Below are 19,238 nucleotides of genomic sequence, written 5' to 3' on the forward strand. Positions count from 1 at the left end.
CGGGCCCTATCGGCCTCCGTCAGGCCCTGTCGGGTTTCCTCGGGCCCTGTCGAATGCCATCGAGCCTTGTCAGGCTCCGTCGGGCCCTTTCGGGTTTCCTCGGGCCCTGTCGGGCTCCGTCGGGCCCTGTCGGATTTGCTCAGGCCCTGTCGGGTTTGCTCGGGCCCTGTCGTTCTCCGTCGGGCCCTGTCAGGTTTCCTCGGGCCGTGTCGGGCTCCATCGAGCCCTGTCAGGCTCCGTCGGGCCCTTTCGGGTTTGCTCGGGCCCTGTCGGGCTCCGTCGGGCCCTGTCAAGCCTTGTCAGGTCCTGTCAGGTTTGCTCAGGCCCTGTCGGGCCTTGTCGGGCCCTGTCGCGTTTGCTCGGGCCCTGTCGGGTTTGCTCGGGCCCTGTCAGGCTCCGTCATGCCCTGTCAGGTTTGCTCGGGCCCTGTCGGATTTGCTCGGGCTCTGTCGGGCTCCGTCGAGCCCTGTCGGGTTTGCTCGGGCCCTGTCAGGCTCCGTCGAGCCCTGTCGGGTTTGCTCGGGCCCTGTCAGGCTCCGTCGGGCCCTGTCGGGTTTCCTCGGGCCCTGTCAGGCTGCATCGAGCCCTGTCAGGCTTTGTCGAAACCTGTTGCGTTCGCTCGGGCCCTGTCGGGTTTGCTCGGGCCCTGTCGGGTTTGCTGAAGCCCTGTCAGGCTTCGTCGGACCCTGTCGAGTGTGCTCGGGCCCTGTCGGGCTCCGTCGAGCCCTGTCGGGTTTGCTCGGGCCCTGTCAGGCTCCGTCGGGCCCTGTCGGGTTCGCTCGGGCCCTGTCGGGTTTGCTCGGGCCCTGTCAGGCTCCGTCAAGCCCTGTCGGGTTTGCTCGGGCCCTGTCGGGTTTGCTAGGGCCCTGTCGGGCTCCGTCGGGCCCTGTCTGGTTTCCTCGGGCCTTGTCGGGCTCCGTCGGGCCCTGTCGGATTTGCTCGGGCCCTGTCGGGTTTGCTGAAGCCCTGTCAGGCTTCGTCGGACCCTGTCGGGTTTGCTCGGGCCCTGTCGGGCTCCGTCGAGCCCTGTCGGGTTTGCATGGGCCCTGTCGGGCTCCGTCGCGCCCTGTCGGGTTTCCTTGGGCCCTGTCGGGCTCCATCGAGCCCTGTCAGGTTTGCTCGGGCCCTGTCGGGTTTGCACGGGCCCTGTTGGGCTCCATCGGACCCTGTCAGGCTTTGTAGGCTTCTGTCAGGTTTGCTCGGGCCCTGTCGGGTTTGCCCGCATCCTGTCGGGCTCCGTCAAGCCCTGTCAGGTTCGCTCGGGCCCTGTCGGGTTTGCTCGGGCCCTGTCGGGTTTGCTGAAGCCCTGTCAGGCTTCGTCGGACCCTGTCGAGTGTGCTCGGGCCCTGTCGGGCTCTGTCGAGCCCTGTCGGGTTTGCTCGGGCCCTGTCAGGCTCCGTCGGGCCCTGTCGGATTTCCTCGGGCTTCATCGGGTTTGCTCGGGCCCTGTCGGGTTCCGTCGGGCCCTGTCGGGTTTTTTCGGGCCCTGTCGGACTCCATCGAGCCCTGTCAGGCTTTGTCGGGCTCTTTCGTGTTTGCTCGGGCCCTGTCGGGCTCCGTCGGGCCCTGTCAGGCTTTTTCAGGTCCTGTCAGGTTTGCTCCGGCCCTGTCGGGCCTTGTCGGGCCCTGTCGAGTTTGCTCGGGCTCTGTCGGGCTCCAGCGGGCCCTGTCGGGTTTGCTCGGGCCCTGTCAGGCTCCGTCAGGCCCTGTCGGGTTTGCTCGGGCCCTATCGGCCTCCGTCAGGCCCTGTCGGGTTTCCTCGGGCCCTGTCGAATGCCATCGAGCCTTGTCAGGCTCCGTCGGGCCCTTTCGGGTTTCCTCGGGCCCTGTCGGGCTCCGTCGGGCCCTGTCGGATTTGCTCAGGCCCTGTCGGGTTTGCTCGGGCCCTGTCGTTCTCCGTCGGGCCCTGTCAGGTTTCCTCGGGCCGTGTCGGGCTCCATCGAGCCCTGTCAGGCTCCGTCGGGCCCTTTCGGGTTTGCTCGGGCCCTGTCGGGCTCCGTCGGGCCCTGTCAGGCCTTGTCAGGTCCTGTCAGGTTTGCTCAGGCCCTGTCGGGCCTTGTCGGGCCCTGTCGCGTTTGCTCGGGCCCTGTCGGGTTTGCTCGGGCCCTGTCAGGCTCCGTCATGCCCTGTCAGGTTTGCTCGGGCCCTGTCGGATTTGCTCAGGCTCTGTCGGGCTCCGTCGAGCCCTGTCGGGTTTGCTCGGGCCCTGTCAGGCTCCGTCGAGCCCTGTCGGGTTTGCTCGGGCCCTGTCAGGCTCCGTCGGGCCCTGTCGGGTTTCCTCGGGCCCTGTCAGGCTGCATCGAGCCCTGTCAGGCTTTGTCGAAACCTGTTGCGTTCGCTCGGGCCCTGTCGGGTTTGCTCGGGCCCTGTCGGGTTTGCTGAAGCCCTGTCAGGCTTCGTCGGACCCTGTCGAGTGTGCTCGGGCCCTGTCGGGCTCCGTCGAGCCCTGTCGGGTTTGCTCGGGCCCTGTCAGGCTCCGTCGGGCCCTGTCGGGTTCGCTCGGGCCCTGTCGGGTTTGCTCGGGCCCTGTCAGGCTCCGTCAAGCCCTGTCGGGTTTGCTCGGGCCCTGTCGGGTTTGCTAGGGCCCTGTCGGGCTCCGTCGGGCCCTGTCTGGTTTCCTCGGGCCTTGTCGGGCTCCGTCGGGCCCTGTCGGATTTGCTCGGGCCCTGTCGGGTTTGCTGAAGCCCTGTCAGGCTTCGTCGGACCCTGTCGGGTTTGCTCGGGCCTTGTCGGGCTCCGTCGAGCCCTGTCGGGTTTGCATGGGCCCTGTCGGGCTCCGTCGCGCCCTGTCGGGTTTCCTTGGGCCCTGTCGGGCTCCATCGAGCCCTGTCAGGTTTGCTCGGGCCCTGTCGGGTTTGCACGGGCCCTGTTGGGCTCCATCGGACCCTGTCAGGCTTTGTAGGCTTCTGTCAGGTTTGCTCGGGCCCTGTCGGGTTTGCCCGCATCCTGTCGGGCTCCGTCAAGCCCTGTCAGGTTCGCTCGGGCCCTGTTGGGTTTGCTCGGGCCCTGTCAGGCTCCGTCAGGCCCTGTCGGGTTTGCTCGTGCCCTGTCGGGCTCCGTCGGGCCCTGTCAGGTTTGCTCGGGCCCTGTAAGGATCCGTCGGGCCCTGTCGGGTTTGCTCGGGCCCTGTCGGGCTCCTTCGTGCCCTGTCAGGTTTGCTCGGGCCCTGTCGGGTTTGCTCGGGCCCTGTCGGGTTCCGTCGAGCCCTGTCGGGTTTGCTCGGGACCTGTCAGGCTCCGTCGGGCCCTGTCGGGTTTCCTCGGGCCCTGTCAGGCTGCATCGAGCCCTGTCAGGCTTTGTCGAACCCTGTTGCGTTCGCTCGGGCCCTGTCGGGTTTGCTTGGGCCCTGTCGGGTTTGCTGAAGCCCTGGCAGGCTTCGTCGGACCCTGTCGAGTGTGCTCGGGCCCTGTCGGACTCTGTCGAGCTCTGTCGGGTTTGCTCGGGCCCTGTCAGGCTCCGTCGGGCCCTATCGGGTTCGCTCGGGCCCTGTCGGGTTTGCTCGGGCCCTGTCAGGCTCCGTCAAGCCCTGTCGGGTTTGCTCAGGCCCTGTCGGGTTTGCTAGGGCCCTGTCGGGCTCCGTCGGGCCCTGTCTGGTTTCCTCGGGCCCTGTCGGGCTTTGTCGGGCCCTGTCGGGTTTGCTCGGGCCCTGTCGGGTTTGCTGAAGCCCTGTCAGGCTTCGTCGGACCCTGTCGGGTTTGCTCGGGCCCTGTCAGGCTCCGTCGAGCCCTGTCGGGTTTGCATGGGCCCTGTCGGGCTCCGTCGCGCCCTGACGGGTTTCCTCAGGCTCTGTCGGGCTCCATCGAGCCCTGTCAGGTTTGCTCGGGCCCTGTCGGGTTTGCACGGGCCCTGTTGGGCTCCATCGGACCCTGTCAGGCTTTGTAGGCTTCTGTCAGGTTTGCTCGGGCCCTGTCGGGTTTGCCCGCATCCTGTCGGGCTCCGTCAGCCCTGTCAGGTTCGCTCGAGCCCTGTCGGGTTTGCTCGGGCCCTGTCAGGCTCCGTCAGGCCCTGTCGGGTTTGCTCGTGCCCTGTCGGGCTCCGTCGGGCCCTGTCAGGTTTGCTCGGGCCCTGTAAGGATCCGTCGGGCCCTGTCGGGTTTGCTCGGGCCCTGTCGGGCTCCTTCCTACCCTGTCAGGTTTTCTCGTGCCCTGTCGGGTTTGCTCGGGCCCTGTCGGGCTCCGTCGAGCCCTGTCGGGTTTGCTCGGGCCCTGTCGGGCTCCGTCGAGCCCTGTCGGGTTTGCTCGGGCCCTGTCAGGCTCCGTCGGGCCCTGTCGGGTTACCTCGGGCACTGTCAGGCTGCATCGAGCCCTGTCAGGCTTCGTCGGACCCTGTCGAGAGTGCTCGGGCCCTGTCGGGCTCCGTCGAGCCCTGTCGGGTTTGCTCGGGCCCTGTCAGGCTCCGTCGGGCCCTGTCGGATTTCCTCGGGCCGCGTCGGGTTTGCTCGGGCCCTGTCGGGTTCCGTCGGGCCCTGTCGGGTTTCCTCGGGCCCTGTCGGACTCCATCGAGCCCTGTCAGGCTCCGTCGGGCTCTTTCGGGTTTGCTCGGGCCCTGTCGGGCTCCGTTGGGCCCTGTCAGGCTTTGTCAGGTCCTGTCAGGTTTGCTCGGGCCCTGTTGGGCCTTGTCGGGCCCTGTCGGGTTTGCTCGGGCTCTGTCGGGCTCCAGCGGGCCCTGTCGGGTTTGCTCGGGCCCTGTCAGGCTCCGTCAGGCCCTGTCGGGTTTGCTCGGGCCCTATCGGCCTCCGTCGGGCCCTGTCGGGTTTCCTCGGGCCCTGTCGAACGCCATCGAGCCCTGTCAGGCTCCGTCGGGCCCTTTCGGGTTTCCTCGGGCCCTGTCGGGCTCCGTCGGGCCCTGTCGGATTTGCTCAGGCCCTGTTGGGTTTGCTCGGGCCCTGTTGTTCTCCGTCGGGCCCTGTCAGGTTTCCTCGGGCCGTGTCGGGCTCCATCGAGCCCTGTCAGGCTCCGTCGGGCCCTTTCGGGTTTGCTCGGGCCCTGTCGGGCTCCGTCGGGCCCTGTCAGGCCTTGTCAGGTCCTGTCAGGTTTGCTCAGGCCCTGTCGGGCCTTGTCGGGCCCTGTCGCATTTGCTCAGGCCCTGTCGGGTTTGCTCGGGCCCTGTCAGGCTCCGTCATGCCCTGTCAGGTTTGCTCGGGCCCTGTCGGATTTGCTCGGGCCCTGTCAGGCTCCGTCGAGCCCTTTCGCGTTTGCTCGGGCCCTGTCAGGCTCCGTCGAGCCCTGTCGGGTTTGCTCGGGCCCTGTCAGACTCCGTCGGGCCCTGTCGGGTTTCCTCGGGCCCTGTCAGGCTGCATCGAGCCCTGTCAGGCTTTTTCGAACCCTGTTGCGTTCGCTCGGGCCCTGTCGGTTTTGCTCGGGCCCTGTCGGGTTTGCTGAAGGCCTGTCAGGCTTCGCTGAAGCCCTGTCAGGCTTCGTCGGACCCTGTCGAGTGTGCTCGGGCCCTGTCGGGCTCCGTCGAGCCCTGTCGGGTTTGCTCGGGCCCTGTCAGGCTCCGTCGGGCCCTGTCGGGTTCGCTCGGGCCCTGTCGGGTTTGCTCGGGCCCTGTCAGGCTCCGTCAAGCCCTGTCGGGTTTGCTCGGGCCCTGTCGGGTTTGCTAGGGCCCTGTCGGGCTCCGTCGGGCCCTGTCTGGTTTCCTCGGGCCCTGTCGGGCTCCGTCGGGCCCTGTCGGGTTTGCTCGGGCCCTGTCGGGTTTGCTGAAGCCCTGTCAGGCTTCGTCGGACCCTGTCGGGTTTGCTCGGGCCCTGTCGGGCTCCGTGGGGCCCTGTCGGGTTTGCTCGGGCCCTGTCGGGCTCCGTGGGGCCCTGTCAGGTTTGGTCGGGCCCTGTCGGATGTGGTCGGGCCCCATAGCGCTATGTCGGGCTCTGTCAGGAGTTGTCAGGCCCTGTCAGGCTCGGTCGGGCCCTGCCGGGTTTGCTCGGGCCCCGTAGCGCTATATCGGGCTCTGTCAGTACTTGTCAGGCCCTGTCAGGCTCAGTCGGGCCCTGTCGGTTTGGCCGGGCCCTGTTGGGTTTGCTCGGGCCCTGTAGCTCTATGTCGGGCTCTGTCAGGAGTTGTCAGGCCCTGTCGGGTTTGGTCGGGCCCTGTCGGGTTTGGTCGGGCCCCGTAGTGCTATGTAGGGCTCTGTCAGGAGTTGTCAGGCCCTGTGGCTCGGTCGGGCCCTGTCGGTTTTGCTCGGGCCCTGTCAGGCTCGGTCGGGCCCTGTCGGGTTTGCTCGGGCCCTGTCAGGCTCCGTCGGGCCCTGTCCGGTTTGCTCGGGCCCTGTCAGGCTCCGTCGGGACCTGTCGCGTTTGTTCGGACCCTGTCGAGCTCAGTCGAGCCCTGTCGGGTTTGCTCGGGCCCTGTCGGGCTCTGTCGGGCCCTGTCGGGTTTGCTCGGGCCCTGTCGGGCTCCGTTGGGCCCTGTCGGGTTTGCTCGGGCCCTGTCGGGCTCCGTCGGGCCCTGTCGGGTTTTCTCGGGCCCTGTCGGGTTTGCTCGGGCCCTGTCGGGCTCCGTCGGGCCCTCTCGGGTTTTCTCGGGCCCTGTCGGGTTTGCTCGGGCCCTGTCGGGCTCCGTCGAGCCCTGTCGGGTTTGCTCGGGCCCTGTTGGGTTTGCTCGGGCCCTGTCGGACTCCGTCGGGCCCTGTCAAGTTTGCTCGGGCCCTGTCGGGCTCCGTCAGGCCCTGTCGGGTTTGCTCAAGCCCTATCGGGCTCCGTCGGGCCCTGTCGGGCTCTGTCGGGCCCTGTCGGGTTTGCTCGGGCCCCGTAGCGCTATGTCGGGCTCTGTCAGGAGCTGTCAGGCCCTGTGTCTCCGTCGGGCCCTATCGGGTTTGCTCGGGACCTGTCGGGCTCTGTCGGGCCCTGTCGGGTTTGCTCGGGCCCTGTCGGGTTTGTTCTAGCCTGTCTGGCTCCGTCGGGCCCTGTCGGGTTTGCCCGGGCCCTGTCGGGCTCCGTCGGGCCCTGTCGGGTTTGCTCGGGCCCTGTCGGGCTCCGTGGGGCCCTGTCAGGTTTGGTCGGGCCCTGTCGGATGTGGTCGGGCCCCGTAGCGCTATGTCGGGCTCTGTCAGGAGTTGTCAGGCCCTGTCAGGCTCGGTCGGGCCCTGCCGGATTTGGTCGGGCCCCGTAGCGCTATATCGGGCTCTGTCAGTACTTGTCAGGCCCTGTCGCGCTCGGTCGGGCCCTGTCCGTTTGGTCGGGCCCTGTCGGGTTTGGTCGGGCCCTGTAGCGCTATGTCGGGCTCTGTCAGGAGTTGTCAGACCCTGTCAGGCTCGGTTGGGCCCTGTCAGGTTTCCTCGGGCCCTGTCGGGCTCCGTCGGGCCCTGTCGGGTTTGCTCGGGCCCTGTCGGGTTTGCTGAAGCCCTGTCAGGCTTCGTCGGACCCTGTCGGGTTTGCTCGGGCCCTGTCGGGCTCCGTGGGGCCCTGTCGGGTTTGCTCGGGCCCTGTCGGGCTCCGTGGGGCCCTGTCAGGTTTGGTCGGGCCCTGTCGGATGTGGTCGGGCCCCATAGCGCTATGTCGGGCTCTGTCAGGAGTTGTCAGGCCCTGTCAGGCTCGGTCGGGCCCTGCCGGGTTTGCTCGGGCCCCGTAGCGCTATATCGGGCTCTGTCAGTACTTGTCAGGCCCTGTCAGGCTCAGTCGGGCCCTGTCGGTTTGGTCGGGCCCTGTTGGGTTTGCTCGGGCCCTGTAGCGCTATGTCGGGCTCTGTCAGGAGTTGTCAGGTCCTGTCAGGCTTGCTCGGGCCCTTTCGGGTTTGGTTGGGCCCTGTAGCTCTATGTCGGGCTCTGTCAGGAGTTGTCAGGCCCTGTCGGGTTTGGTCGGGCCCTGTCGGGTTTGGTCGGGCCCCGTAGTGCTATGTAGGGCTCTGTCAGGAGTTGTCAGGCCCTGTGGCTCGGTCGGGCCCTGTCGGTTTTGCTCGGGCCCTGTCAGGCTCGGTCGGGCCCTGTCGGGTTTGCTCGGGCCCTGTCAGGCTCCGTCGGGCCCTGTCCGGTTTGCTCGGGCCCTGTCAGGCTCCGTCGGGACCTGTCGCGTTTGTTCGGACCCTGTCGAGCTCAGTCGAGCCCTGTCGGGTTTGCTCGGGCCCTGTCGGGCTCTGTCGGGCCCTGTCGGGTTTGCTCGGGCCCTGTCGGGCTCCGTTGGGCCCTGTCGGGTTTGCTCGGGCCCTGTCGGGCTCCGTCGGGCCCTGTCGGGTTTGCTCGGGCCCTGTCGGGCTCCGTCGGGCCCTCTCGGGTTTTCTCGGGCCCTGTCGGGTTTGCTCGGGCCCTGTCGGGCTCCGTCGAGCCCTGTCGGGTTTGCTCGGGCCCTGTTGGGTTTGCTCGGGCCCTGTCGGACTCCGTCGGGCCCTGTCAAGTTTGCTCGGGCCCTGTCGGGCTCCGTCAGGCCCTGTCGGGTTTGCTCAAGCCCTATCGGGCTCCGTCGGGCCCTGTCGGGCTCTGTCGGGCCCTGTCGGGTTTGCTCGGGCCCCGTAGCGCTATGTCGGGCTCTGTCAGGAGCTGTCAGGCCCTGTGTCTCCGTCGGGCCCTATCGGGTTTGCTCGGGACCTGTCGGGCTCTGTCGGGCCCTGTCGGGTTTGCTCGGGCCCTGTCGGGTTTGTTCTAGCCTGTCTGGCTCCGTCGGGCCCTGTCGGGTTTGCCCGGGCCCTGTCGGGCTCCGTCGGGCCCTGTCGGGTTTGCTCGGGCCCTGTTGGGCTCCGTGGGGCCCTGTCAGGTTTGGTCGGGCCCTGTCGGATGTGGTCGGGCCCCGTAGCGCTATGTCGGGCTCTGTCAGGAGTTGTCAGGCCCTGTCAGGCTCGGTCGGGCCCTGCCGGATTTGGTCGGGCCCCGTAGCGCTATATCGGGCTCTGTCAGTACTTGTCAGGCCCTGTCGCGCTCGGTCGGGCCCTGTCCGTTTGGTCGGGCCCTGTCGGGTTTGGTCGGGCCCTGTAGCGCTATGTCGGGCTCTGTCAGGAGTTGTCAGACCCTGTCAGGCTCGGTTGGGCCCTGTCAGGTTTGGTCGGGCCCTGTCGAGTTTGGTCAGGCCCTGTCGGGTTTGGTCGGACCCTGTAGCAGTATGTCGGGCTCTGTCAGGAGTTGTCAGGCCCTGTCAGGCTTGGACGGGCCCTGTCGGTTTGGTTGGGCCCTGTCGGGTTTGGTCGGGCCCTGTAGCGCTATGTTGGGCTCTGCCAGGAGTTGTCAGGCCCTGTTGGGCTCCGTCGGGCCCTGTCGGGTTTGCTGGGGCCCTGTCGGGCTCCGTCGGGCCCTGTCGGGTTTGGTCAGGCCCTGTCGGGCTCGCTCAGGCCCTGTCGGGTTTGCTCGGGCCCTGTCGGGCTCCGTCGGGCCCAGTCGGGTTTGCTCAAGCCCTGTCGGGCTCCGTCGGGTCCTGTCGGGCTATATCGGGCCCTGTCGGGTTTGCTCGGACCCTGTCGGGCTCCGTTGGGCCCTGTCGGGTTTGCTCAAGCCCTATCGGGCTCCGTCGGGCCCTGTCGGGTTTGGTCGGGCCCTGTCGGGCTTTGTCGGGCCCTGTCGGGCTCTGTCGGGCCCTGTCGGGTTTGCTCGGGCCCCGTAGCGCTATGTCGGGCCCTGTCAGGGGTTGTCACGCCCTGTGGCTCTCTCGGGCCCTGTGCGTTTTCTCGGGCACTGTCGGCTCTGTCGGGCCCCGTCGGGTTTGCTCGGGCCCTGTCGGGTTTGCTCGGGCCCTGTCGGGCTCCGTCGGGCCCTGTCAAGTTTGCTCGGGCCCTGTCGGGCTCCGCCGGGCCCTGTCGGGTTTGCTCAAGCCCTACCAGGCTCCGTCGAGCCCTGTCGGGCTCCGTCGGGCCCTGTCGGGTTTGCTCGGGCCCCGTAGCGCTATGTCGGGCTCTGTCAGGAGTTGTCAGGCCCTGTGGCTCCGTCGGGCCCTGTCGGGTTTGCTCGGGCTCTGTCAAGCTCCGTAGGGCCCTGTCGGTTTTGCTCGAGCCCTGTCGGGCTCTGTCGGGCCCTGTCGGGTTTGCTCGGGCCCTGTCGGGCTCCGTCGGGCCCTGTCGGGTTTGCTCGGGCCCTGTCAAGCTCCATCGGGCCCTGTCGGGTTTGCTCGGGCCCTGTCGGATGTGGTCGGGCCCCGTAGCGCTATATCGGGCTCTGTCAGTACTTGTCAGGCCCTGTCGCGCTCGGTCGGGCCCTGTCGGGCTCCGTCGGGCCCTGTCGGGTTTGCTCGGGCCCTGTCGGGCTCCATCGGGCCCTGTCGGGTTTGCTTGGGCCCTGTCGGGCTCCATGGGGCCCTGTCAGGTTTGGTCGGGCCCTGTCGGATGTGGTCAGGCCCCGTAGCGCTATATCGGGCTCTGTCAGGAGTTGTCAGGCATGTCAGGCTCGGTTGGGCCCTGTCGACTTTGGTCGGGCCCTGTCGGGTTTGCTCGGACCCTGTAGCAGTATGTCGGGCTCTGTCAGGAGTTGTCAGGCCCTGTCAGGCTTGGTCGGGCCCTGTTGGGTTTGGTCGGGCCCTGTAGCTCTATGTTGGGCTCTGTCTGGAGTTGTCAGGCCCTGTGGCTCGGTCGGGCCCTGTTGGGTTTGGTCGGGCCCCGTAGCGCTATGTCAGGCTCTGTCAGGAGTTGTCAGGCCCTGTGGCTCGGTCGGGCTCCGTCGGGTTTGCTCGGGCCCTGTTGGGCTCCGTCGGGCCCTGTCGGGTTTGGTCGGGCCCTGTCGGGTTTTCTCGGGCCCTGTCAGGCTCCGTCGGGCCCTGTCGGGTTTGCTCGGGCCCTGTCGGGCTCCGTCGGGCCCTGTCGGGTTTGCTCGGGCCCTGTCGGGCTCCGTCGGGCCCTGTCGGGTTTGTGTACGTGTATGTGTACGTGTTGCCCCGAGATCGGATAAAAACTGTGAAAGACTCAAGCAAAATTAGACCTATGCAATGTAACGGCTATAGATCGTTTAGGACGGAACGATGGGGACTCGTTGAAAGGGACAGGTATCCCGGCTCTTGGAACAGACGCTAATTGATACACCGCAATTACAGGCGCTGCTAGTCTCTTAAATCCTGAGGCGGTCGACAGACCTTGCATATCAAGCTATAGTAGAGGTGTCTGAAACCAACAAAGCAGCCAAATCTTTTATAAATACTATAAGGGTCCCAGTGAGAATTACATGCAATTTATTGATCATGTTCAAGAGACCATCAACAAGCAGGTTGCAAACTTAGAAATTAAGGAAGCCCCGGTGTTGAAATTAGCAGTACAGAACGCTAATGTTTGCTATCGACGTGTTATCTGCGGGTTTTACGGTACGTATTACGTGCTTCTGTGTATCGCCCCTCTGAAAATCAAGCAGCTTGTCAGGAATGTGAGTTAATGGTTTCGCTGGTGGTTGTTAGAATTGTTTCTTTGTGGTATAAGTGCACCGTAAAACTTTCTCCCCGCTTTTCCCGCTCGCGCTGCAAGCAGCCCTGTGCTTTCCCCGCCTCCCTCCCTCTTCTCATGGTTTTTGCTTACAAGATGGGGTCAGAAATTACTGTTTTCAGTTGCGTTCCTGAGAAATCGGTATCGGGAGGTGTTTTAAAACATAGGAAAGCGCTTGGAAATATGAGGAAGGAAGATCTTGTAAAATATTGTAATTAATGGTGGCTGCTGTATAAGTTAAATGATTGGGAAAAGTGTCCGGAGAATACAATGTTGTAGTATAATGCTTGCAATTAATGCTGTTTTTTAGGGTGATAAGAGTAGGACAAAATAAATCCCTACAAGAGATCTTAAATCATTTCAGACAGTTTTACGGGCGGAAGGGTTTGAACTCCAACAAGCTGAGAGAGAGTTAACTGATAACACACAGGTCACGGTAAACTTGCTGAAGTCTGCAAGACGCTTTCCTTATTAACCTGTTTTCTTTGTAGGTATCTGTTTAAGAACATTACAGTTTAATAGGTCTTTGTCTGTTATACGGTGCAGTAAGTTCGCAGACTGTGAAATCATGAGAATCCGTTGACTCAAAATGTGCGTTTTGTGATATTACAGAAGATCGTGAGTAATTTAGTTCCTTACTGCGGGAACGTGATTATAAGATTTTACGTGTAATGGCTGTTACTTTCTAGCACGCTAGCTTTATTCCAATATCCAGATTTGCGCAACTCCGTGATCGGCTGTGTCTCGATGTGCTGGATTTGGCTCTTTTGTACGCGCATCATGTAAAGAACGCTGTTTTGGGGTAGCAGTTGTAGCGCACCAGATGAGGCACCGATAAAAGCCTTGCGGGGTCCAGCTCGCTGCGGCGGCGGGGGGCGGGGGCCGATGGGGCTCCGGCGCGCGCTGACCCCTTTTGTCAGGGAGACCCAGGGGGACCTCGACCTGGCTGAGCAGTGAGCGGCCCGAAGGTGCAACGCAAAAATTGAGAGATTGTCTTGAACAAGTGTAACTCTGATCTACCTGCGTATTTGAACTTGGTATTTGGTTTTCATATCTGAGCTCAGTATTTTAGTTTGTGTATTTATATTCGGTACCAAAAGAATTTTGGGTGGGGAGATAATTACAAAATGGGAACCGGTTCCACTGCTAAAATTCCACCTCGTTCGCCCTTAGGATGCATCCTTACGCGTTAGAGTAATTGCTTATATTGTTATCGAGTAATTTTGAGACCAGAAGAGAATTTAAATTGTTAAACTCTGCTTCACAAAAAAAAAAAGGAGGAAAAAAAAAAAGAAAAACAAACACCTATAATGGATGTGAGTTTGGTGTTGTATGAAGTTGTATTTAGAAGTTGCTGGAATGTGAGCTGATTTGGATCTAGGAAAATGGAATAATGGATTGATGTTTAATGTGCTGGTTTTTGACGTCTGTAAATCGTAAAAGGTAAATGGGGCTGAGCAGTGTAGCAACTCTTGAGCTACTGGGCATTGCATATAAAGTGTGTTATGGTTGGAATGAAATGGGAAACAAAAGAGCAAAATATCCCAGGCCTGTGTCGAGCTGCCCGACAAACTCAGGTCCTTGCAACCGAGGGGTTTGCCAGAGCCCCCCGCTTCGTAGCAGCGATCGTGCCCGCTGCGTGGCCTTGGCTGCGTCTGAACTGCAGGGAGAAGGGAAAGAAGGAAAAGAAAGAAAAAAGGAACAAACCTGTTTTCCCGCTGCTAAGCGGAGGGGGGGGGCTTTACTCCCCCCGCTCTCTTTCTCTGGAGCATTGTCATCCGTCCTTGTTGTGGCGCTGTGTTGCTTCTCAGCTTTGAATCAGGGGTTGCTGGTGTTGTTTCTTTTTGCTTCTGTCTTGTTTCCTGGGTTTGGCACATCTGGGAAGAGAGCTCATCATTTTCCCTCCTTGCTGAAGTCAGTCTTTTCACACCGGTCAGCTCTGGGGGTCGGAGTGGTGCTGGTTTGGGTGTGGAGTGCAGCCAGGTTGCTTTGATGTGGAGTTGAACTGATTTGTTGTCGTGCTGGGCTGGAGATCCTGCCCTCCCAGATGGGGGCGAGAGGGAGGTTTTGTTCCCCCCCAGCGATGTTGCTGCTCGAGAACGGTAATGGTGCGTCGAGGAGTCTGAGGGTGAAATTCAAAGGCATTGCCGGTGGGTCCATAGTTCTGATGAAGCTGGGAAACTAAACCAATTTGGTTTTTTTAATAGACTTATTCTGTGGTAACCGGTTGTGAGAGACTTCTTAGTAAATTCACCGCGCTGGTTTTTGAGGTCGTGGGAGAGAACGAGAGAAAGGCTGTTTTGTGAGACCAATAGAACGCCAAATTGGGAACAAAGTTTTAACGCGTGAATTCCGGTAGTTGCCAGAAAGTGCTGTACCTCCCTTGGGTCAGGGTTCATTAAGAAAATTGTAAGCTCAAATAACGTTTTTGACAATTCTGTTTAGCTGCGTGTCCCACGAGAAGCTGCTTGGACGGTGCAGATCTGCTTGCTGCGAGTGAGAAGTTTTAAGGAGGAAACTCTAAATTTGACTTGTGATTCTGAGTACGCAGTCAAGGTCCAACGCACGTATCTGATTCTGAACTGGTTTGGGTTTGTTTTGATTTGTTTAAACAAAAAGGGGGGAAAAGTAGGGAAAACACCACAAAACCAATTGTCAAAAGCATCGTATGTGATGAATCGCTTATATCTAAGTGGTGCAGCCTAAATGTGATGGAACACTTTGCAAGTATGACCCAAAACCACGCTAAATCAGAAAGAACCTGCATTAGTTATGGTCAAACCACTAGTTAATGGTAAATGGAAAAGGCCACATCGATTGATAACCTGGGGAAAAGGTTATGCTTGTGTCATTACGCGCCGAGGATTGACGTGGATTCAACAAAGATCCGACGGATGCGGACGGACAGGACAGAGATAAAGTTGTGAGGACTGAGGCTCAGTCCCACTCTGTTGGGCGTTGTCGGGCTCTGTGGGGCTTTACCAGGCCCTGTTAAGCCCTTTCGGGCCCTCTCGGGCCCTGACAGGCTAACCCTGGCCTAACCCTAACTCTAACCTAACCCTGACCATAATCCTGACACTAACCCTAACCTAAGTTAAACCATGACCCTAAACCTAACCCTCACTCTAATCCAAACCTAAGCCTAATTATATCCCTAACCGTAACCTAGCCCTAATCCTAACCCTGAACCTAACCTAACCCCTACCCTTACCATACCCGTAACCATAACCCTAAACCTCACCCTAAGCCCCAATCCAACCCTAAGCCCCAATCCAACCCTAACCCTAAACCCCAACCCTGACCCCCCTACTGTTATTTTGGGATCACCCCATGACGTGAGGCACCAAACACCGCCCCAAACCGAATTCAAATCCCGTCACTTTGGGGTGTTTTATTGTGCACGTTCAGCCGTGGGGACCCCGGGACCCGGCACTGGGGACACCGGGGGCACGCGGCGGTGCCGCTCGCAGACGGGGCGCCCGTTGTCCTCGAAGAAGGTGCCGCTGGGGAAGGGGGAGGAGCATACCTGGGGACATGGGGACATGGGATGTGGGGACACCAGGGATGGGGACACACAGGGAACGTGGGGACACCAGGGACACCAAGGACCCGGAGACGTGGGCTGGGGGGACCCCAGTGCCACAGAGATGCAGGGACACGGGTGGGGGTGTCCCAGGGAACACGGGTGGTGGTTCCCGGAGTGTCACCTGGCAGACAAAGCACCGCGGGTGCCACAGTTCCCCCATGGCGGCCACGAACTCGGTGACGACGGGACCCGAGCAGCCCGGGCAGCGCGGGGAGAACAGGAGCGAGAAGTCGCGGGGACAGAAGGGACGGCCGTCCTGCTCCACGAACCCTGCGGGCGCCGTGGGGACATCATGGGGACACCGCGGGGACATCAACGGGATGGGACATCACGGGGACATCAAGGGGACACCATGGGGACATCACAAGGGCATCATAGGGACGTCACAGGGCCATGGGGATGGGGGGACAGGAGGACATGGGGGTGGGGGGACTGGGGGACTGGGGGACTGGGCAATCCCTAACATTCTGTGATGGGGACAGGGGGGATGGGGGGACAGGGCCACCCACCCTGGTCCCCCAGGGGTTTCCCGCAGTGGGCGCAGCAGAAGTGCTGCGGGTGCCACGTGTGTCCCAGCGCCGTCACCACCTCCTGGGGACGCAGGGACACGGGGACGTCACCCCGGGAGCTCCCGCCACCCCCGTGTCCCCACACGGCCTCCCATGCCCCCCGCGTCCCCCCAGAAGGTCCCACATCCCATGTCCCCCCATAAGGCCCCATGTCCCCCCACATCACACCATGTCCCTCCATGTCCCCCCATATCCCCCCAGAAGTTCTCATGTCCCCTCCTGACCCCCACATCTCCCCATGACCCCCCCGTAAGGTCCCATGTCCCCCATAAGGTCCCATATCCGTCCCAACCTCTATGTCCCCCCACATCCCCCCATGTCTCCCCTTAAGGTCCCATGTCCCCCCCGTGTCCCCATTGTCACCTGCAGTATGGGCTGGTGGCACTGGGCGCATTTGGGGGCGAAGAGGCGTCCGTAGTCGGGGGGGCAATAGGGGACACCCCCCCGCTCCAGAAATGGGGACTCGCCCAGGGCCTCCCCGCAATGGCCACACACCAAATGTTCGGGGTGCCACGGGCGCCCCAAAGCCACCAGAGCCTGGGGGGACATTGGGGACACCCCCCGTTTGGGGGACACCCCCACTTTGGAGGGGACCCCCCCAACTTGGGGGGGCACCAAAGGACCCCCCATTTTTGGGGTTCAATGAGGGACCATCCCCATCTTTGTCCCATTGAAGGTACCTCCAAAAAAGCCCCAACTTTGGGGTTCCCCACAAAACCCCCAACTTTTTGGGGTCCCCCCCACCTTCGGGTTTCCCCCCCTGCCCCAGGGGGGCCCCCACAAACCTACCTTGCCCACGATTGGCCGCCGACAACCCCCACAAACCCCCTTGTCCTGCGTGGGCACCCCCCGATTGGCCAGGTCCTGCTCCAATGTCACCAGAAGCTCCTCAAGGTTCCCCCCGCTGGGAACCCCCATTTTTTGGGGGGGCTGGGGGGGGGGGAAATGACCCCAAAAGAAACTTATGGGGGGAGGGGTCATGTGGGGGGGCACCCCAAAACCCCCCGGGACTTACGGGGGGGTGAAGGTTGAAGTCGGCGAGTGAGGCCATCAAACGGTCCAGCTCCTCTGTGGCCGATGTGGAGGGAGCCCCCAAATTTCTACAGGGCATGGGGGGAGTTATGGGGTGAAAAATGGCGGGGTTGGGGGGGGGTGGGGGTGGGGAGGTACTCACTGCGCCCCAGATTTGGGGGGAGGTGGAAGCTCTGGGGTCTTCGTGGGGGGGACGTGGTGCTCGAGTTCAGCTGGAGGGGGATTTGGGGGGATTTAGGGAGTGATTTGGGGGGTGATTTTGAAGGGTTTGGGGGTGATTTGGGGGGATCTTTGGGGTGACTTCAGGTCTGATTTGGGGGTGAGGTGGGGGGTCTTGGGGTCCTGGTACCTGCGGGTCCCCCCTGGGTGCCGTCCAGGTCCTGCAGGAGGCGCTCGAGCTGCCCCAGGGTGGGTGGGGCCCGGGGGGGGCGTGGCCTCCACACCGAGCTGGGGGAGGGGACACGGCCCCATGGCCCCAATGGCCCCGTGTCCCCATTATCCCCATATCCCCATTATCCCCATGTCCACACTATGCCATACCCCCATGGTCCCCAATGTCCCCATGTCCCCATCATCCCCATTGTCCCCAGTGTCCCCATATCCACATTATCCCCATACCCCCATGGTCCCCATCATCCCCATTGTCCCCCAATGTCCCCATTATCCCCCAATGTCCCCATGTTCCCCCCCAGACCTATAAAGCTGCTCCGTGTCCTCCCCCGGCACCTGGGGACAGAAACATTGGGGGGTTAAATAGGGACATGAGACATCGTCACCCCCCAGTGCCCCCAGTGTGCCCCGTGTCCCCAGTGCCCCCAGTGTCCCCCATGCCCCCAATGTCCCCAGTGCCCCCATTGCTCACATGACCGTAGGGGAGTGGTGGTCGGGGTGGGGGGATGTCCCCGCCTGGGGGGGAGGGGGGACACGCCAGTCGTGATGTCATCTCCAGGTCAGCCAATAGGGCATCTGGGGAGGGGGTGTGAGGGGATCCAGGAGTTCAGGAGGGACCCAGGCGTCCAGGTCCGCCCCCCTCCCCCAGGACCGACGGACAGACGGACGCAGTCCTTACCCAGGTCCTCCATGGCCGGGATGGGGTGTGGCCCCCCCCCCGGGTGACGTCACTGCATGCGGGCCCCTTGGTGGCCTTGTATGGAAGCAGCCGGACGCCTGGGTCCCAACCCAGGAACCGGCCGGACGCAGGATACGGGGAGGGCCCTCAACTCCTGGGTCCCCCCCCAAACTCCTGGGTCCCCTCACGAACTCCGGGACTCCGAGGGCTGGAAACCCCAAAAATGGGGCTGGAAACCCCCCAGGTGTGTGGCGCAAGGGGTGGGACCCCCAGGAAGAGGCAGTGACTCTGCTTGCCCCCCCAATTTATTGCTCAGAACCCCCCCCAAAAAATGGGGGTCAGGCCTGGACGAAGCATTCCTGGACACCTGGGTTCCCCCCGGACACCTGGGTCCCTTCCCGGATGCCTGGGTCCTCCCAGGATTCAGGGTCCCCCCAAGTGTCGGGGTCCTCGGGGAGCTGGGCCTGGCACCAGGTGGCAGGGTCCCCCCAGACGCCTGGGTCCCCCCGGAGCCCAGGGTCCCCTGTGGTTTCAGGGTGCTCCCGGATGCCTGGGTCCCCTGTGGGGTGGGGTTTTCCCTGGACGCCTGGGTCCTCAGTGATCCTGGGGTGCTCTGGGATTTCAGGGTGCTCCCGGATGCCTGGGTCTCCCCGGACGCCTGGGTCCCCTGTAGTATTGGTGTTCACCCGGACGCCTGGGTCCCGCGTGGCTCCAGGGCTCTCCCGGATGCCTGGGTCCTCTGTAGTACTGGTGTTCTCCCGGACGCCTGGGTCCCGCGTGGTTCCAGGGCTCTCCCGGAAGCCTGGGTCCCCCATTGTTGGGGTGTCCCCCCAGTCTCCAGGCTCCTCCCAGCTGTCGGGGTCCCCCCAGATGTCGGGGTCCCCCCCGTCCTCCTCCTCCTCCTCTTCCTCGCGGGGGTCGGGGGGGGTCTGGCTGAAATAGGCCTCCCGGGTGACCCCCAGAATCCAGCGCTCATATTGGGGGGCGGCCGTGAACTTGGGGGGCCCCTGGGCCCCACAGCCCCCCCCGCTGGCCACTCCCAGCAGGAACCAGACCCCCCGCTCCAGGCAGAACAGGGGAGACCCTGGCGGCGCCTGTGGGGACACCCCAAAAATCAGGGTCATGGGGGGGACACGACACCCTGAAAGTGGGGATGGGGTCACCCCCCCAAAGCGAGACACCCCGAGGGACCCCAGAACATCCCAAAAGGGACCCCAAAAAGGGACATGAGGACACCAAGGAACCCCAAAAAGGACCCCAACCCCCCCAAAAGGGACCCCAGAATGAGACATGGGGACTCCAAAATGGGACCCCAAAACCCCCCAAAAAGGGATCTGAGGATCCCAAAAGGGATGTTTGGGACCCCCAAAGGACCCAAAAGGGACATGTGGACCCCAAACCCCGCCCCCCGCAAAGGGACATGGGAACCCCAGGAGGCCGTTTGGAGACCTGGCAGGCGCTGTCGCTGTCGGGGCCGGTGACACAGACGGTGTCGGGGGGCGTCGAGGTCCCCTCGGGGTCCCCAACGTCCCCGCAGGACTCGGCCATTGTCACCTCCACGCTGAGCAGCTGCTCAGGGACCATTGGGCCTGGGGGGACACGGGACAGGGGACATGGGGACAGGGAAACATGGGGACAGGGGAACATGGGGATGTGGGGATATGGGGGGA

At 63.0% G+C, this 19,238-nt stretch overlaps 1 protein-coding gene and 1 long non-coding RNA gene across 5 annotated transcripts; both read right to left on the reverse strand.

Moving 5' to 3' along the window:
* Window positions 1–11,051: 11,051 nt before the first annotated feature.
* LOC139826233 (uncharacterized) lies at window positions 11,052–13,508 on the reverse strand. Its single transcript, XR_011736211.1, has 2 exons — window positions 13,020–13,508; window positions 11,052–12,258 (listed from the first exon to the last, which is right to left on the reverse strand). It is a non-coding gene; the product is annotated as an uncharacterized lncRNA (long non-coding RNA).
* Window positions 13,509–14,677: 1,169 nt separating this feature from the next.
* On the reverse strand, window positions 14,678–19,185 carry LOC136114197 (transforming growth factor beta-1-induced transcript 1 protein-like). Of its 4 annotated transcripts, none has more exons than XM_065859517.2 (12): window positions 19,018–19,185; window positions 17,569–18,662; window positions 17,362–17,465; window positions 17,194–17,225; window positions 16,849–16,946; window positions 16,642–16,711; window positions 16,483–16,567; window positions 16,257–16,331; window positions 15,831–16,004; window positions 15,408–15,489; window positions 15,020–15,168; window positions 14,678–14,838 (listed from the first exon to the last, which is right to left on the reverse strand). In XM_065859517.2, the coding sequence occupies exons 2-12, from the start codon at window positions 17,579–17,581 to the stop codon at window positions 14,704–14,706; spliced, it is 1,017 nt and encodes a 338-aa protein (XP_065715589.1). In that variant the 5' UTR covers window positions 17,582–18,662; window positions 19,018–19,185; the 3' UTR covers window positions 14,678–14,703. The 4 variants fall into 4 exon arrangements, with proteins under 4 accessions (XP_065715589.1, XP_065715588.1, XP_065715590.1 ...); XM_065859516.2 differs by having other exon boundaries at window positions 16,257–16,397; XM_065859518.2 differs by lacking the exon at window positions 16,257–16,331.
* Window positions 19,186–19,238: the final 53 nt, after the last annotated feature.

The sequence above is a fragment of the Patagioenas fasciata genome, chromosome 37, assembly GCF_037038585.1.
Source record: "Patagioenas fasciata isolate bPatFas1 chromosome 37, bPatFas1.hap1, whole genome shotgun sequence".
NCBI classification, from domain to species: domain Eukaryota; kingdom Metazoa; phylum Chordata; class Aves; order Columbiformes; family Columbidae; genus Patagioenas; species Patagioenas fasciata.